Source organism: Mercurialis annua, linkage group LG5 (genome assembly GCF_937616625.2).
Source record: "Mercurialis annua linkage group LG5, ddMerAnnu1.2, whole genome shotgun sequence".
Taxonomy (NCBI): Eukaryota; Viridiplantae; Streptophyta; class Magnoliopsida; order Malpighiales; family Euphorbiaceae; genus Mercurialis; species Mercurialis annua.
In genome coordinates, this window is record NC_065574.1 from 913,939 (window position 1) to 931,391 (window position 17,453).

Sequence of the window (17,453 nt, forward strand, 5' to 3'; positions counted from 1 at the left end):
AGAAATGTTTTAGCGTTACTGCAATGCCCTAAAATCTGCTCCACTCTCCAGTAAACCCCTTCCACAACACCAAAATGCCGGACTCTGTACTGCTCGATCACCAAGAAGATAAAGAAGTAGCATCAATGCCAGAAACCCTATCTAAATCCGACGCCGCATTGCCTTCAAAACGCAAACCCGATTCACTTCCGATTCACCCTAACAAAACTCAAAAATTACCGGCTTCCAATGAAAACGGCGTCGCTGCTAACTCTTCCAATCCCGAAGACAGTACTGAGAACAACAACGCTGTTGTAGAAGAAGAAGACGATGATGATGATTACGTGGATGATGATGATGATGAGGGAGAAGAAGAGAGTCCGGTGGTTGATAGGAAAGGTAAAGGGAAAATGATTGAAGAAGAAGATGACGATGGTGATAGTGATGATGATGATGACGACGACGATGAGGATGATGAAATGGACGGTGGTGATGGTGATGATAGTGAGCTGGATGATGATCCTCTGGCTGAGGTTGATTTGGACAACATTTTACCCTCGAGGACGCGGAGGAAGTCCACTCATCGGCCTGGTGTTTTTATCGGTAAAAATCACGGTAAGGATGATGATGATAGTGATGCCTGAGGAGAGGTTAGTGTAATTGTGTTAATTTTAACTTGGAAGGGGTTTAAGCTAGTAACTAGTAATGTTAGTGGTTTTGTGATGGTTCAGTGTGGGAAGGGCGGAGATTGTAAGTTCGATTAGGCTTTATCATCTACTTGGATTATTGATTTGCAGTCAATCATGAATTTTCCCACTTGAACTTTAATCTTTGTTTTGAATGCTAAAATAGTTCTAACAAGTATGTATCCTTTGATAATGCTTTAATACTGTTGTTTCTATTATGCTAATTTTTGTGATATGGTGCTTTGTTTATCCATCAAAGTCCCTTGAAAGGAAAAGGGAATCCTTAGGCAAACTTAGGAGGAATTCGGCAGACTCTTAGATAGCAAGATTACACTAGGTTAATCACTATACCAGAAGCAATTTGCGGTCCTCCGCATAGTAGAAATTGACTCATGCGCAAAGGTAGCTCACAATGTCTATTGTAATCATGGAGACGAAATATGAATAATGCATTTAAATGTCATCCCAATTAAATTTTTCTCTCTAACAAACAATACTCTAAGCAAAGGTTGCAATTTGACAATCAATGAAGTGCAAGTTTATCCTTTTAGATAATGTATGGAATACTGCCTCTTCTTCAGATCTTCTATTTCAAGTGTCTTTTTATGAGAGGTCTTCTTCTTCCCTTATCATACATTTTAATGGTACAGGGATATTATGCAAAATTTTGAGGTTCAATGCAGGTTAGAATACAGTGTTTTCTCTAGTTTGGTCAATAATATGAAGATAAATGTGATGGCAGCTTGTTACATGATTAGAAAAGGATTTGATCCGCATTCCGAACTTGGGTTAAGTGGTTTATTAGACTTTCCTAGGAGATGCCGATCTCTTATATGAATAAGATTACAATTTTTTCTCTCTCTCTAATAGTGAGGATATTCAATACTTTATTAGATTGTACATAAGGTAAATGATAGCATATAGGTGCTTAAGGTACTTAGAATGAAAATGGCAAATACTATTGATGCAATATCCACCCACCACATATTTAACTACTCGGTTACATTTCTGTTCAGACCTCTGAAATTTTCCTAAATTAAAGCAACTCTGTGTTTCATCTTTCCTCTTTACTGTATCATCTGATTTGAAGTCATATAGGAAAGCTAGTCTTGAGGAAGCTTATTGCCATCTACTATTTTGATGTCGTAGTAGTGAGCTTTTGAGTTTTCATCTGCATAATTTAGAATGGAAGTCACAAGTCCATAATGAGGACATGCTGGCTTGTTCTGTGTACATACACTTTATATTTCATATTATCTTTAAATGTGCAATACTTAAGTTTTATCATGTTTGTTAACATTTGCATGTTTCTGACGAACCATTACCTACTACTGACTAAACTGCAACTCAAGTGAGTTGAACACACCAGCTATATTGTACATTTTGAGAATCTACTACAGAGTTATATTATGATGTGTTTCTATAGTATCCTGCACAAAGGCAATGTTCAATTTTATATTATGTTTACTCTTTCTTCTCTTGCTTCAAATAACTTGCATGGAATTTTGAGATTTTGCTTGGATTCAGCAATAAGAAATAGCTGGGGCATATTCTAGTGGGAATTTGGCTTTATTCCTTCCTCATGAATATGATTTAGAGTTTTATGGATCATGAACTCCTAATTTGTTGTGGGCTGTATTGAGCACCCATCAATCTGAAGTATAGTTGATTAGTAGTTTTGGTTCTGCATGTAGCTTTGTTTTCTTTTTAACTGCATGTGCTATAAACTTTGAATTGAGGGCTGTACTGGTGTGTCATTTAATGAGTAATGAGCCCTGTGAATCCACTTGTGTGCCAATGACAAGTGTTGGTCTTAATTGTTGAACTGTTTTGCAATGGTTAACTTTTGCATGAATCATGTCCATACTCATATGTTTGTCGCTTGCGAAGTAAGCGTTGCTCTTGAGTTTATAACTGAAGAGCACACATGAGCTTGTGTAGTTGTGCTGCAATTTGCCTTTTGTATGAATCGTGCTAGGAACATATTCTGGAATCGCCAAAGCTCTTTCATTTTTTTCTGAAATAACTATTTGATTTATTTAATTGTGGAAACTATTCTTTACAGATCTTTTTTTTTTTTGAGAAATATATATTTGCCTACTTTTCTCAAACAGCAGTTTCCAAAGCTAAAGACAGCTGAAATTTTTATATTGGAAAAATTATAATTTTCTCAAATTCAATGGCAAACATTCCATAAATGACTCTTTAGAGACAATTCTGTCAAGTTTCGACCTTAAATTAGTTGTGATAGGATTCGGTCCTCTTTTCAACCTTATATTAGCTGTATTAAGGTTTAGGCCCAATTCTGTTTCAGATTGATCTCGTGTGTCTTGCATAGTATATGCTTTGCCAGTCAGTCGATGAATAAGAGTTGTTTAGAATGAAGTGGCTATTGGATAAAATCTTCCTGTAATAATTTAGATAATTTTGTTAATGACACCAATTGCAATTTTACCAAATGATATCACATCTGAAGAATCTATATACGTAGTTAACTTTATTTCCGGTGGATGGTTGTCTGAGGCTTCTTCAGCTGGACAACTTCATCGTCTCTTTTCGAAGTAACTTCTTATCAATATTTTTTTGACAGATCAAGTTCTTCCATAGATGTTCAAATTATTTACGTTCTCATTTATTTGTCGTGTCTCAGTCTGTTGCCTATGCAGAAAAGCTTATTGCCTCAAGCCTTAGTTAACACCATCTTTTATCAATAATATTTCTGTTTAGAAAATCAAATCTGGTCGAGACTATTTGGTTAATTCTTCGTGGCTGAGGCTGTTATTACATCGTAAGCTGATGCCATTGTTACATCATTTGTTTTTCTGGAAAAATCTATGAATATTTATTTTCTAACGATGCAATTTACCTTGTCGTGCATAATTATTGTTCAGGTCATACGTGTGCTGGTCCTTTAAACCCCTATGATTGTGAAGGTCTTGTTTTAGCTTTTGCTGTGAAGCTTTTCTTGTATTCTTTACAGATTTCACTGCCTGTATGGGTATCTTTATAGATAGGTATCTTATCCTGGAATGTCATGAAGTCTATGGACATGATATAAAAGCTACTGTGAACATGGTAGGGTATTATGATTTTATACGAAACTGTGATTTTTTTTATTTAATTATCTGGTATTTCATCACTATATTAACACCCATTTATCAGGATTTGAGTCATGCAAAACCACATGGACAGTTAAACTTTTCCTACTAAGTTTTATTTCTGTTGCATACATTGAACTCGAAATCTTTGATTAAGTTATTATTTCATATCAGTTGATATGAACGTTGTTTTACGCATATGTGGTAGCAAGTTGTTTTCTCGAGAATAATAATCATCACATTCTTGATTAGGCACGCATGTTGTGATATCATCATCTGTTGTTTGTGTTTCTGGTTGAGAGTGCATTGATGTTTATGTCAAAATAAAAACAGAGTTTGCATTGTCACATAGGTCCATGTTCTAATTCTGGTTTTATTAAGGCAGGGTCCATGGTTGATCAGGCGTGGAGTCTATAGTCCGTAGATATAAATACATAGGTTCAATTATACTTAACCTGGTCCACTGATTTTGGTTCACTGGGTTCACCTTGTGAGTTGATGAAAAAGGCGGGTATCACAATGCATCAGCTGAACTTCTGATCTCTTGCACTAGGTGAGGTCACCTAAGGGGTCTAAACATGCTGAACCGGTCGACTTTGAGCTCAAAGCTTGAACTCGAGTTAGAACGACACTCAAGCTATTCGAGTAAGGTTGAGTTCAATAAAGGGAAAAAAAATCATCGTATGTGACGCTTAAAATATTTTCATCATAAAATTTGAAATATAATTAATTCAGGCTTGTGAGCCTTATAGTCTCTTTATATAGTACTCGAGTTTAGATCGAGATGAATTTCAAGTAGTTTGAGCTCGATTCAAATATTTTAAGTCAATTATATATAATTTACGAGTAGTCTAACTCATTTACGCTCCACTACGTAAGGAGAACAGAGAGGTTCTATCATAAAACAAAAAGATGGGATGATGTGGTCCTTAACATTTCGTCATCCCTACCATTTGCTTAGGGCTTGGCTCTATAGTTAGTGTTTGGAAGACTAAGAGTGGTGGTGTAGGATATGATTGTGGGACTAATTCCTTTTAGGACCATATGAATTGATCAAAAAGCAAAACTTGTTATACTTCTCCCTTTCAAATTATAAGTTTTGAATAATCCATTTTCAGGTCCTTAAAGTATAGCTGTTTTTTTAATCCGATTTTTAAACTATTTTTTGTCCTTATATGGTCTTTCAATTTAGCAAAAAATCATTTTCGAGTCCCTAACTGATAGAAACGATGCCTTTTAAGGTAACAATTTGTATTTTTAAAAATAACGAAACAACGTCGTTTTCACCGTTCAGGGATTTAAAAATGATTTTTTGATAAGTTGAAGGATCTGATAAAGATAAAAAATAGTTTAAGGACCGGATGAGAAAAACAGGTATAGTTTAGGGACCTAAAAATAGATTATTCCTTAAAAGTTCTATCTTTATGAGCCATTGCTTTGTGAGGACCACCATGCCCCTATAATGCCGCATGCCTATTTTGAGTTTTCCTACCAAAGTTTTCATTTCTCTAGCTCCAATTGTACATTTCCAAAATACTAGAATTTAGTAGTAGATACATCGAATTAATTTAGTCCCCGAAATAATAATTTAATTCACTGTATTATACATTTATTTAAGCATATCTCATATTATAGGGCCTTTTGGAATGGTCTAATCATCTAAAAATATTTCACCTTTTCGTTTTTATTTATTTATGATCTAAACTTTTATGATCATCAATTTTAGCTATTTTTAATTTTCAATTTCAATTGTATTCATTTGTTCATATTGGAATTAAAAAAGGATCAAATATGCTTTTCATATTGTTTTAATTTGTCCTTTTACCATTAAGAATTTTGAGTATGAAGTGATATACATGATATTATACTTTTTTTCATTTCAATTTAAACAGATGGCTGCAATTGGTATTGAAAAAAAAAATTGACTAAAATTGAAGATGTACAAATTTGGACCATAAACAAGAAAAGTTTAAAAAATGGAATATTTTTAAAAGATAGAGTAATTTTCAATTATTCAGCCTTCTGTATAATTGTTATTTGGTGATGAAAAAATTGTTTTTTGAATTTGTTTGAATTATTTGTTTGATGGGGAAGATGAGAATGGAAATGATAAAGAGTGATTATTCTTTTTTTGGCAATATTATATAGATATATGCAATTTTATATTTGTTTCTTTTTATGGCCCTTTCACTTTCAATTATTATCTTCTCCTTCTTGTAATTATATGCAAGTGAGGCTACAATTATTATACTTTTTAATATGGTTTAGTGTAACCACTCCTTAATAAATTGCAAATTTTTTCTTTTGCTGCTATAACCTTATTGCTCACATGTTAGTTTGATAATACATAATTGTTAGGTTTATTTCTTTAAAACAATATCACTTAAAATAAAATATTAATACAAATTTTGGAATTACACATTGTTGGATTAAATAGTATTTTAAAATTGTTATTGATGACTCAATAACACCCAATCATAAAAGTATGAGGAGAAAAGTCGTTGGCAAATGTTGCATTGCAATTGGATTTTGTTAACTTTATATTATAACAAGGGTCGTTCCTCAAAAAGTTTCTAATCTTTTGCTCTTAACATTATCTGCATTATTAAAAAAATAAGGAAAAAAAACATTATCTACACATATAACAAAAAATTGTTTCTTATTTCCCAGAAAAAGAATATGCCAACATTGCATTCAAATTTAGAACTTTAGATTCAAGTTTCTCTTTATTGTAATAAACAAATATTTCTTTGAAAAAAATTGAATCAATGGACTTAGGTGGTAAATGAATGTGTAATTTTAAACTAAAAAAAAAACCCATTGGAATGTTATAAAGTTTGATAAATTAATTTTGAAAATATTTCATCGATTTTAGAAATTTATATAGATTTTCAATAAATTGATTAAATTATAATAGATTTGTAATTCTTAGAAGATTTAAATAAATTTTCAAAAAATTAAAAAAAAATTGGTTTTTCATTGCATTAAACTAAAACAAATAAGAAACAAACGATAAAAATAAAAAAGATTCAATAATTTAGTTACACCCCCGGGAACTTCATTGAAATTTGGTAAGATGTGTTTTCTGGGTTAAGGATTTACCCTGTGAGATGTCATATAACTTTTTTGCAAAATTGCGCCTATTAATAAGTTTAAGGTTTTCATGAGGCTGATCTTGAGCCGTCATCCAAGAAAGAGATAAATGCCATGAATAGGGTTTGACTTAAAAGGAAATAAAATGGAAAATAAAATTTAAATTTTTTTAGGGGGATACTCGTTTATTCAGTATGAGGCCATATTTATTTATTTCTATCTAATTTTTTTATATAATTTCTAAATAATTAAAAAAAAAACTCTTCACGTTAACAAATTTTACCTCTTTCAGATATGAATCTATCTGATTCATAAAGGAAGAATTTGCATCTATTGCATTTTTATTAACATTATTCGAACACAACCTTCTTTTTTTTAAGGATCCGCTAAACGATTTTAATAGTGAAATTTTTTGCCTTTTTAAAATTTAAAGCTATAACTACTGGTATATTTAATATATTATTTTTTGTTCTATATCATCACATGGCTTATTTAGGTGGCTACTTTTTCCATGGGTAAATTTGAAAAGAAATTATACTCCTAGTAAAGAAAAATATACTCATCCTAAACTTGTTGAGAAGTTTGACCCGTCATAATTAGCAACAACAAAATTAATGGACCTTTTTAATTCTTACTTGTAGTTGAATTAAATCCATTTGATGTGGGTATTTCATTAAAAACTACTAGTTTAAGCTAAGAGCCAATGTAATCCAAAACTAATAGCCAATGTAATCCATCCAACTTTAGCTTAATCAAATAATGTCACAAAGGCACCACATGAGACCCACCATCACATGGCGCAGTGACCCACATCAATAGAATTGGTCAAAGTAGGTTAATCCTTCTATAGAAAAATTTATTTACCGAATACTTATTTTAAAATATATTTTAAAATATTTGGATACTAATTTAGAGATTATTGTAAAATAAATTATGATTTTGACGTGCTTTGTTATTGAAATATAAATTTTAAATCTTTACAATGTATAATACGAAGTATTAATTTTATATAATTTAAAAAATTAAAAAAATCGATAAAAAATACTGATGTGAATGTCAGAATATCATATACTATAGTATTCACATCATTATTTATCAAAATTTATTTGGTATTCTATTATATGGTAATGTTAAAATTTAAAGTTTGTATTGTCATTTTAAAAATTTATAATTTAATTTCTACTATACTTATTCATTTTTTTATATTTTTATACTTAAAAATTAATTCTAATATCTGATCCATATATTTTACTTATATTATTCACTAATTACTGTTTTAGAAAATTTAGTATATGTAAAAGAGTTTACAATGGTTAAAATATGAAAAAATAATGTTAACTTGCTAAGTGGTCCACTTCAATTTCAACCAAGTGGGTCCTTAGTCATATTAGACTGCTAATCATCTCTGCATATTCCAAAAGTAAAAAGAAACAAAATATATGAGACCCCACCCACCGGCCAGCGTGGATGGTGGAGTGACTTTAAGGGACTCTTTGGGTAAGTCTATCTTGGTTTGCCTAGTTTAATTTAAAAAATGCAAACTAACTCCCTGCTAACAATTAACATAGTATAAATCTCTATCTTCTGATAAAAAAAAACTAGGTTTAATATTCGGATAATTATAAGACAATTGTTGCGCTATGTCATTTATACAACAAATTAATTATGTGTTAGTTGTGTGAAAAATTACATGATAAAAAAATAAATATTAATTAAAAGACAAAAAATTTATAATTTCATATATCATTTATAGTTTATATATAGTTACAAATTTCATCATTACAAAGAACACATATTTTATAAATGATGTTTGTAGTTTTTGTTTTTAATTTAGTTTTATTCTTTAAATATAATTTGTACTTTTATAGTATTTTTTATAATATTAAAAAAAAGAATATTTTTTATAATACTTGAGATTATCTTTGAGATTATTATTTTTTAAAATTTTGAACCTCAACTCTTAGCCATTTGATATTATCTTTGTATAATTTTTTATTACAAAGATTTTAAAGATAAATATTTTATCTTTGTTTATTTGATAGTCCAATAGAAGTGACATATATAAAAAAAAGTCATAAAATAAAAATATAATATAATACTTCTTACTGAATTTATAAAATAAATAACATAATCAATTTAAGACTGATAAAGATAATTTTTTTAAATTATATTGTAAATAATTATATTCATAATATTATTTTAAATTTATGAAAAAAATAGTATTCAGTACATGTTCTATGTGGACACGTTTTTCTCTTCCTCAATAGTTTGATTTTTCTCATTCATGGTTTAATCAATTGGAAAAATTTGACATTTGGTGGTAGAAAGTTTTTAGCTTTTCTTAAGTACGTACCTAATGATAGTTAATTCAACTTTTTGGACTGCACAAGATTTTTGGATAGGATTTACTTAATTGAAGGCAAGGAACTGAAACTGATTATACCTAATCATAGGCTCTCCCATGCATTTTTCAATAGTCGTGAATTCGCACCTCAATTTTTACAGGCCTTGTTTTCGGCTGATTTAATTTCAAAAAATTATACCTCTAACATTATCAAAAAATATGCTGCATATGTCGTATTGAGTGTTACACATATTGAAGTATATTTTTTAAAATGTATTGTGTTAATTCATATTCAACCTATTTAAATAAAAAAATTGAACATGTTGTATATAACTCATATTCAATCCAAAAATGGATCGCATGATCATGTTGTAATGAGATATAACCATCACGTTAAGTGAGTTATATGCTGACATACATAACCCGTTTAATTTACATGTCATGTTAACACGATTAATTAATAAATCGTACGTAGTACTCATCTTGACTCTAATCATACTGATATAATGAGTCGATGCTGTAGAAACACACACCATCGCAAATCTCCTTTTAGTATATAAAAATGGTAGAGTTTTTAAGATATAAATTTATAAAGAGAAATATACTAGAGGGAAAAAAAACAGTAAAAATAGTATTGGTGGACATAAGGTGATAATGAATTGATGATATCAAAAGAAATGATAAAAAAAAAAAAGAGTATGAAAGTGAAAAAGCTGAAGTGTAAAACCTAATTGATGAACAATTAGATGCAAAATGACAAACATATTTTAAATTTATTCAGCAAAAGTCAGAAAGAGAATCCCAGATGAGTCATGAAAGTGAAAAATGTTAAAAACACAGCAATACCTAATTCCTTTGCATGCTATTTATTTATTTATTGCTCAATATATGTATGCCTGGTTGGTTTCTTGTTGTTTCTTTTGGCTTTAGCTTAATTTAGATTATTATTTCTGACCAACAATTGGGACTAAATGAAATTAATGTGAAACTCATAAGTTCAAACTCTTAGATGAATTTCCCACTCTAGTTCAAGTTTTTTTGGTGAGTTTTTAATTTAAAAATTTAATTTATAGATGACTATTTCATCAAATATGGTCTAAGTTGTTAGGTCACTTTCCAATTATGATTTTACTATCTCTAAAACAATCTCCATTAAATTTAACATATGTATTCAAACATTTTCACTAAACAAACGATAAATTGTTAGTCCGAGCACTTGAGTTTTTAATAGTAACAAATTAACAATTCTATATCATGCTAAATAACTAACAAATTCAAAATGTTAAATTATTAGTTATCTCTAACGAAATGAAGTGGTAATTGAGGGCTTGGCCTGTTGGCCAAGTCACTCAGCTGTACATGGAGAGGTTAGGGGATTAATCGACTCTGTGTCTCCTCAGGCCGTGGTTTACTTGTTTTATTTTTAAAAAATGCATACTAATTTCCGCTAATTTCTGCTAAAATAGGTCTATCTCAATTTTTTTTTTAAAAACGAAATGAAGTAGTGATAGAGAAAAGGGCAAAACTCACCATTTACATAGGTGAAGGGGAACTGAACTGGCAAATAGTGAGATTTTATGCCTTTCGATTTTTTTTATTCAATTAAGTTCCAATCAACATAAAATATTCCACATTTTCGATTTTTTCCTTATGTGTTACAAATTCTCAAAATCGTCATTTTTAATGTATTTTTCATTTTTCAGTTTCAATTGTGTCCATCTTTTTTATATTAAAGTTCTTTATTCTGAAAAATATTCAAATGATATGTGACACTTAGCGTTTATAGCTCCTTAATATTTTTAAAACTATTTTAAAATTGAGATTATGTATCAAATATGGAAAACATTTTGAACTTTTTTTCAAGCGGACAAATTTTAATTTCAGAAAATAACTAAAACTATAAATTGAAAAATGTGATCACATTGATGATTATAAAAATTTGAGATATAAACGAAAAAAATAAAAAATAAATCGTATTTTTGGAAGATTAAGATTTCAATTAATGTCTTTTTAAAAAAAAATCTTTTCACGGAAATACGATGTATTTATAATATATGATATGTAACTAATTATTTTTTGAAATCGTATATATAATTTTTTTTCTCTATTATACAAGATTGAAAGGAGAGAATATTTACTAGAACTCTACAAAATATTTATGAGTTCAATAACTGAATTATTAGTTAAAAAAATGAAAAGCTAGAAGCAACCTTTAGTATAAACTAAAAAATGAAATAATTTTGTAATGATAATAGATTTGGAAGCAAAGTATTTGGCAATGAGGAGGGGTATCTATCATTTCATTTCCACCAAAGAAAAGTGTTGGTTGTTCAATCTTTTTGACTCATGAAAAAAGCTGAGAGGATAATTAAGCTTATGGTTTGTTAGTCAATGTAACAAATGAATGGGAAGAACATTATTTAGGGCTCAAAATTAACTTAATGTGCAATAATTAATCAATATTAATGTAGCAATAAAACTTAATTGAAATTTCCAATTAATTTTGATTTCATTTCTAACAAAATTAATATAATTACACTTTTCTAATTGTAAATTTTATATATTTTAATTCAAATATTTATTGAAAAAAATATAAACTTTCTTACCACTTACATCATCACAATAATTGTGAACTTTCTTCTAAGTTCGTATAGGAATTTTAAGACACTGTCTATAATAGAATAAAATCTATTCAACGTCGTCATGTAATTCATAACCTTAATTTTCTTCATTTAACCTCAAAATAAATATTGACAACAAACCTCAAAATGAATTGTATTAGTCAAATATGTGATATTTGAAGGAATAATAATTATTATTGTTATAAGTTTAGATTCACATTATTATTCTTTTCCGATTGTGATTTTTTAACTTTAGTGTTATATATATATATATATATATATATATATATATATATATATATATATATATATATATATATATATATATATATATATATATATATATATATATTGTATTGGAATTTTCTCAAGTTCATTTGAATTTGAGAGGATCACGTTCACGATATACACCGTTTTTATTGTAAAAAAAAAACGGTATAGATTAATTTGATTAAAATTATATATTTTTTTATTTATAGGTATAGACTGTTTGAGGAAATTCCAATCTATATTCGAGATTCTTTCAAAAACAATAATTTTAATTTTAAATATTAACATGTAATTTTCTTTAATAAAACTGTGGGGAGAAATAAATCTATATCTTCAATTAGTAATTTTCTTTTTTCAAAATTGCTAATTTTTTTTAAAACAAAGTTAAAACTTTCTCACAAGTACAAAAATTACTCTACTCTCCTTATTCTTTCCCAAGCCTAATAAAACAAAGGGCATTAAGATGCCCCACATGGTAATGTCTACGGCAGATAAAGCGAGTACTCAACACTCTCGCGAGTGTACAGGCGATAAACCTTATCCTCCCAATGGCAACATCGTAAAAATGTTGAATACCAGTGGCATATATCTGACATTACAGTACTGGTTTCTCTTTAACAAAGGACTTTAGCAGTAGCAGAGAGAGAAACAATAGATCACTTCGAAACGAGAGATAAGGACACATGCATGTCACACTAATCAACGGTTTACATTCTCTTAACTTTTTCATCAAATCATATTCGCCGTTAGATTTCAATAACCCCACAACAACGTTAACCATGGTTAGAAATAATACTTAAGGCCAAATTCGTGTTGAGGCCCCTCCACTTTTATCAACTTTCTTATTTGATCCTTTTTTAAAATCCAGTCTTTATTTAATCCTTATTTTTTACTTTATTTTGTATTTTTTCTTTGTGACAAGGGAACCATGGCAGAACACGATCATCTGGATAAACGCCGTAGCGTCCCGATATACTAGCATCCATGCCTCCTGCTTAGTATGAGTCTTTCAACAATTCATCCACAAATGCTTATAATAAGTCTCATTTCATGAGATATGTGATTCAAAACTGTGATATTCATTACTCTTATGTTACTGTTGACACTTGATACTAATTAAGTCAATATATGGTGAGTTCATTTTAAATTTGTAAGTCCTTTTCTAGATTGGAAAAGAAGCGTCAGTCATGAAATACGCGTGAAAACGAATTTGTAGAAAAATCAAATTTAAAAAATTAAAGGTACAAAGACCAAATGAACAAAATTTACAAATATAGGTCGAATAAAAAATTTAGCTCATTAATTCAAATCAATTTTCTTATTTTTCACGGTAACTGAAAAAACGCGTAATAATTCCGTTCAAAAAGGACCTATTAAATCACATACGTAAAAATACAGAGACCCAACGAATATAAAATTTTAGAAAAAGACTGTATCAATAAAACAATAAAAATATAGGGGCTTCATGATGATTTTGGCCAATACTTAACTATGGTTCGAAAGCTTAAACTGGTTCTATTCTCTCGGAGCTGAACTCAAAAAACTGAGAGAACAATGAGAGAAAAAAAGAAAGAAATCAGTTCATGGGTCTCTCTCTATTTCTTAGTTAGTAGTTTCTAATTTTAGTATTATTATTACTTTATCATTAGATTTTGATTTTTAGTTTAACAAATTCCATTCGTAGAAGTTTCAGATTCTTAGATCTCTCTCTGTTTTCTGTTTTTTGATCTGTTTTTTTAGTTATCTAATAAAATCTCTATGTAATCATCAGTTTATGATTCAAATATGATCACTCATAACTCATAACCCTCAGACAAAATTCCATTTTCCATCACTTTCTCGGGAAAATTTTCAGTTTTTATTTTCTTTCTCTATTTTTTTGCATTCCCAGATCTGTAACTTAAACTTTTAGATCCGGGCTGTTTTTAAAATCAAAAAAATCTCTTTATTTTTAGTGGGTTTTTTCTGTGGAGTGTTAAAGATTGAATCTTTAAGTATTATTTTAGTAAAATTATGAACTATTTTCCAGATGAGGTCTTAGAGCATGTTTTTGATTTTGTAACATCACATAGAGACAGGAATTCAGTGTCTCAAGTATGTAAATCATGGTACAGAATCGAGAGTAATAGTAGGCAGAAGATTTTCATAGGAAATTGTTATGCAATCAGTCCGGAGAGAGTGGTTCGGAGATTTCCTGATCTGAAGTCTATTACTTTGAAAGGAAAGCCTCATTTTGCTGATTTTAATTTGGTTCCTCATGATTGGGGCGGTTTGGTTTCGCCTTGGATTGAAGCTTTTGCCCGTCATAAAGTCGGGTTGGAGGAGCTTCGGTTGAAGAGGATGGTGGTTTCTGATGAGAGTTTGGAGCTGCTTTCGAGATCTTTTGTGAATTTTAAGTCCTTAGTTCTTGTTAGTTGTGAAGGTTTTACCACTGATGGACTTGCTGCTGTTGCTGCTAATTGTAGGTAAGACAAAAAAATCAGTCAAAACCTAAAAATTTAGAAGATTTTATGGTGTTTTTTGTTGTCTGTCTGATATGGCTTGTGCTATCTAATTATTATCAGTGTATCACTTTTAATAGATGCAGTTGGTTCCCATTTGTGTAGTTAAAAAAAATCTTATTTTCCAGACATTTTTTCATGAAATTGTCTTTGAATATGGTTGTTGTGAATAGAAGTGCTTACTGGTTATTGCTTATAGAGAGGTAGAGAGTGAAGTTATATGTAGAATTAGAAAGAGCTTGTGCTTATGTTTGATATCCTTGAATGAAATATCCTGTTTGTTAGGCAAGTTATTGTTCAAATTACTTGGTTAGCAGTTCATCTAGTTAAATTTGTGCTGAACCTTTGTGTTAGGGTGAAAACAGAAAGGTGTAGCAGTTGTTTTGGAGGACTAGAAGATTACATGATCATAAATTTATCTTTTCTTGTTGCTATTTTTTTTTCAATCAGTGTTTAATGTATATTTTTTGTCATTCCGCATTTGCATGTTATTTTCTGTTTCTAGATTTTTGTCAGCGCTGTTGGTTACCGTCATACGTTGGGTGTCAGTGGCACGTTGCTTCCATCAGAGAACTGTTTCCTTTGAGGTTCCGAGAATTTTCCATGTATCTTACCAATATGCACATTACTAGTGTCAATTGATTATTATATATCTGCATGCATGTCAAAATGAATCTTTAATCTAATGTTCTTAAAAACTCTGAAGGGTAAACTCCGATATAAAATAGGAGTGAAATCAGTTGGTTGTTATAAAGATTTGATGACGAGTTAGTGGTATTTTTGCTACAGCTTATACTGAGCCTTTCATCATGTTCCACTAGGTATCTTAGGGAGCTGGACCTGCAAGAGAATGAAGTTGATGATCATAGAGGCCATTGGCTTAGCTGTTTTCCCGAAAGCTCCACGTCTCTTGTATCACTTAATTTTGCTTGCCTCAAAGGAGATATTAATTTAGGAGTTCTAGAGAGGCTTGTAGCAAGATCTCCAAATATCAAGAGTTTGAGATTAAATCGTGCAGTTCCACTCGATACACTTCAAAAGATATTGATGCGAGCACCTCAACTAGTCGACTTGGGTGTAGGATCTTATGTAAATGATCCAAATTCTGAGTCCTACATTAGTTTAGCGATTGCGATTCAAAAGTGTAAATCAATCAGGAGTTTGTCAGGATTTTTGGATGTCGCTCCTCCTTGCCTATCAGCCTTTCATCTGATTTGTGCAAACCTGACCTCTTTGAACTTAAGTTATGCTCCAGGAATTCAAGGTAGCGAGCTTATGAAACTAATTCGCCATTGTAGGAAACTTCAGCGCTTGTGGGTATGACCTGTTTACCTTTTTTTCCCCTGTAAATTGAAGTTCACTTGTATGTCCTGTAGTTATTACAATATTGTATTGTTTACGATTGCAGATATTGGACTGTATCGGGGATAAAGGACTAGAAGTAGTGGCTTCCACTTGTAAGGATTTACAGGAATTGCGAGTTTTTCCTTCCGAGCTCTATGTTGGAAATGCAGCAGTGACAGAAGAAGGCCTGGTTGCTATTTCCAGCGGTTGCCCAAAGCTTCATTCGATCTTATACTTCTGTCAGCAGATGACCAATGCAGCACTCATAACGGTAGCCAAGAACTGCCCCAATTTCACCCGCTTCAGGTTGTGTATTCTTGACCCCACAAAACCGGACGCTGTGACCATGCAGCCATTGGATGAAGGTTTCGGGGCCATTGTTCATTCTTGCAGGGGCCTAACGCGGTTATCACTTTCTGGTCTTTTGACTGACCAAGTTTTTCTTTACATCGGGATGTACGCGGAGCAGCTTGAGATGCTTTCCATTGCATTTGCCGGAGATAGCGACAAGGGAATGCAGTATGTTCTAAATGGTTGCAAGAAACTTCGCAAACTCGAGATCAGGGATAGCCCTTTTGGTAATGCAGCGCTTCTAATGGACGTGGGGAAGTATGAAACAATGCGATCCCTTTGGATGTCGTCCTGTGAAATTTCTCTTGGAGGCTGCAAGACCCTTGCGAGGGGGATGCCACGGCTCAATGTTGAGATTATGAATGAAAATGAGCAGGCGGATTTTAGTGGTGATGATACGCGTAAAGTTGACAAGATGTACCTATATCGGACCCTTGTAGGTCCCCGGGAAGATGCGCCGGAATTTGTGTGGACTTTGTAGGGGAATCTGGAGTCTGATCTTATCTTGTCTGTCATGTAATATTTTCTTTCCTATTGATTAGTACTTTGTTTAGGGCTGATTTGATGGACTTATGTTTAGGCTGTTTGTATGCTACTGTTTATTTTATCAGGGACTTGCTATTTGTAATCTTTGTTATTATAAATAGAACTACGTTGACCATGTTTCTGAAGCAACTGAACATGCTAAATCATATGTAGGTCAAAAGTGCTGCCTGCTTCTCCAGCCTGGTATTTTGCTTTGCAAATCATAAATCTAATTTATTACATAGGATTATATTATATCTATTAACTGTTTGAATCATGTTATTATAAAATGAAATTAATCAATTAAATGATGTTTAAATTGAATTTAATGCTTTTTATCGATGAATTATGACTTATAATAAGGCTACATCAATCTTAATATCATAATGCCTTTCGAATTCTCCTAGCCATTGTCCTACTGCTATAATTCTTACTCTGAAGAACGCTCATGATGTAGCAAGGCTCGAGGCTGATTAGCAGGCTAAGGTTGGGTTGGGTAGCATATATCTTGGTTGGTTAAATAATTAATCAATGTAAGTAGGTTTTAGTAAGAATTTTTAAGGCACAAAACACATACTTAAATGGTGCACTCAAATCAGACTTGACTACTCCTTTTATGCAAACTTCACTTGAAACATAAT

The 17,453-nt window shown here is 30.9% G+C and overlaps 2 protein-coding genes across 2 annotated transcripts; both read left to right on the forward strand.

Annotated features, from left to right (window-relative positions):
• On the forward strand, positions 1 to 807 carry LOC126679847 (uncharacterized). The gene has a single exon (XM_050374854.2). The coding sequence runs from the start codon at positions 75 to 77 to the stop codon at positions 621 to 623; it is 549 nt and encodes a 182-aa protein (XP_050230811.1). The 5' UTR covers positions 1 to 74; the 3' UTR covers positions 624 to 807.
• Positions 808 to 13,619: 12,812 nt separating this feature from the next.
• Positions 13,620 to 16,958, forward strand: LOC126680852 (protein AUXIN SIGNALING F-BOX 2-like). The gene is made up of 3 exons (XM_050376091.2): positions 13,620 to 14,556; positions 15,414 to 15,909; positions 16,001 to 16,958. Exons 1-3 carry the CDS (start codon positions 14,105 to 14,107, stop codon positions 16,766 to 16,768), a joined length of 1,716 nt encoding a protein of 571 aa, XP_050232048.1. The 5' UTR covers positions 13,620 to 14,104; the 3' UTR covers positions 16,769 to 16,958.
• The last annotated feature ends 495 nt before the right edge of the window (positions 16,959 to 17,453 follow it).

Bases quoted from the DNA above. Each gene is read 5' to 3' on its own strand.
- LOC126679847 (XM_050374854.2), top strand. From the start codon at position 75: ATGCCGGACTCTGTACTGCTCGATCACCAAGAAGATAAAGAAGTAGCA.
- LOC126680852 (XM_050376091.2), top strand. From the start codon at position 14,105: ATGAACTATTTTCCAGATGAGGTCTTAGAGCATGTTTTTGATTTTGTA. The intron at 14,557-15,413 runs GTAAGACAAAAA...ATGTTCCACTAG, and splicing joins GCTGTTGCTGCTAATTGTAG to GTATCTTAGGGAGCTGGACC. The intron at 15,910-16,000 runs GTATGACCTGTT...TTACGATTGCAG, and splicing joins GGAAACTTCAGCGCTTGTGG to ATATTGGACTGTATCGGGGA.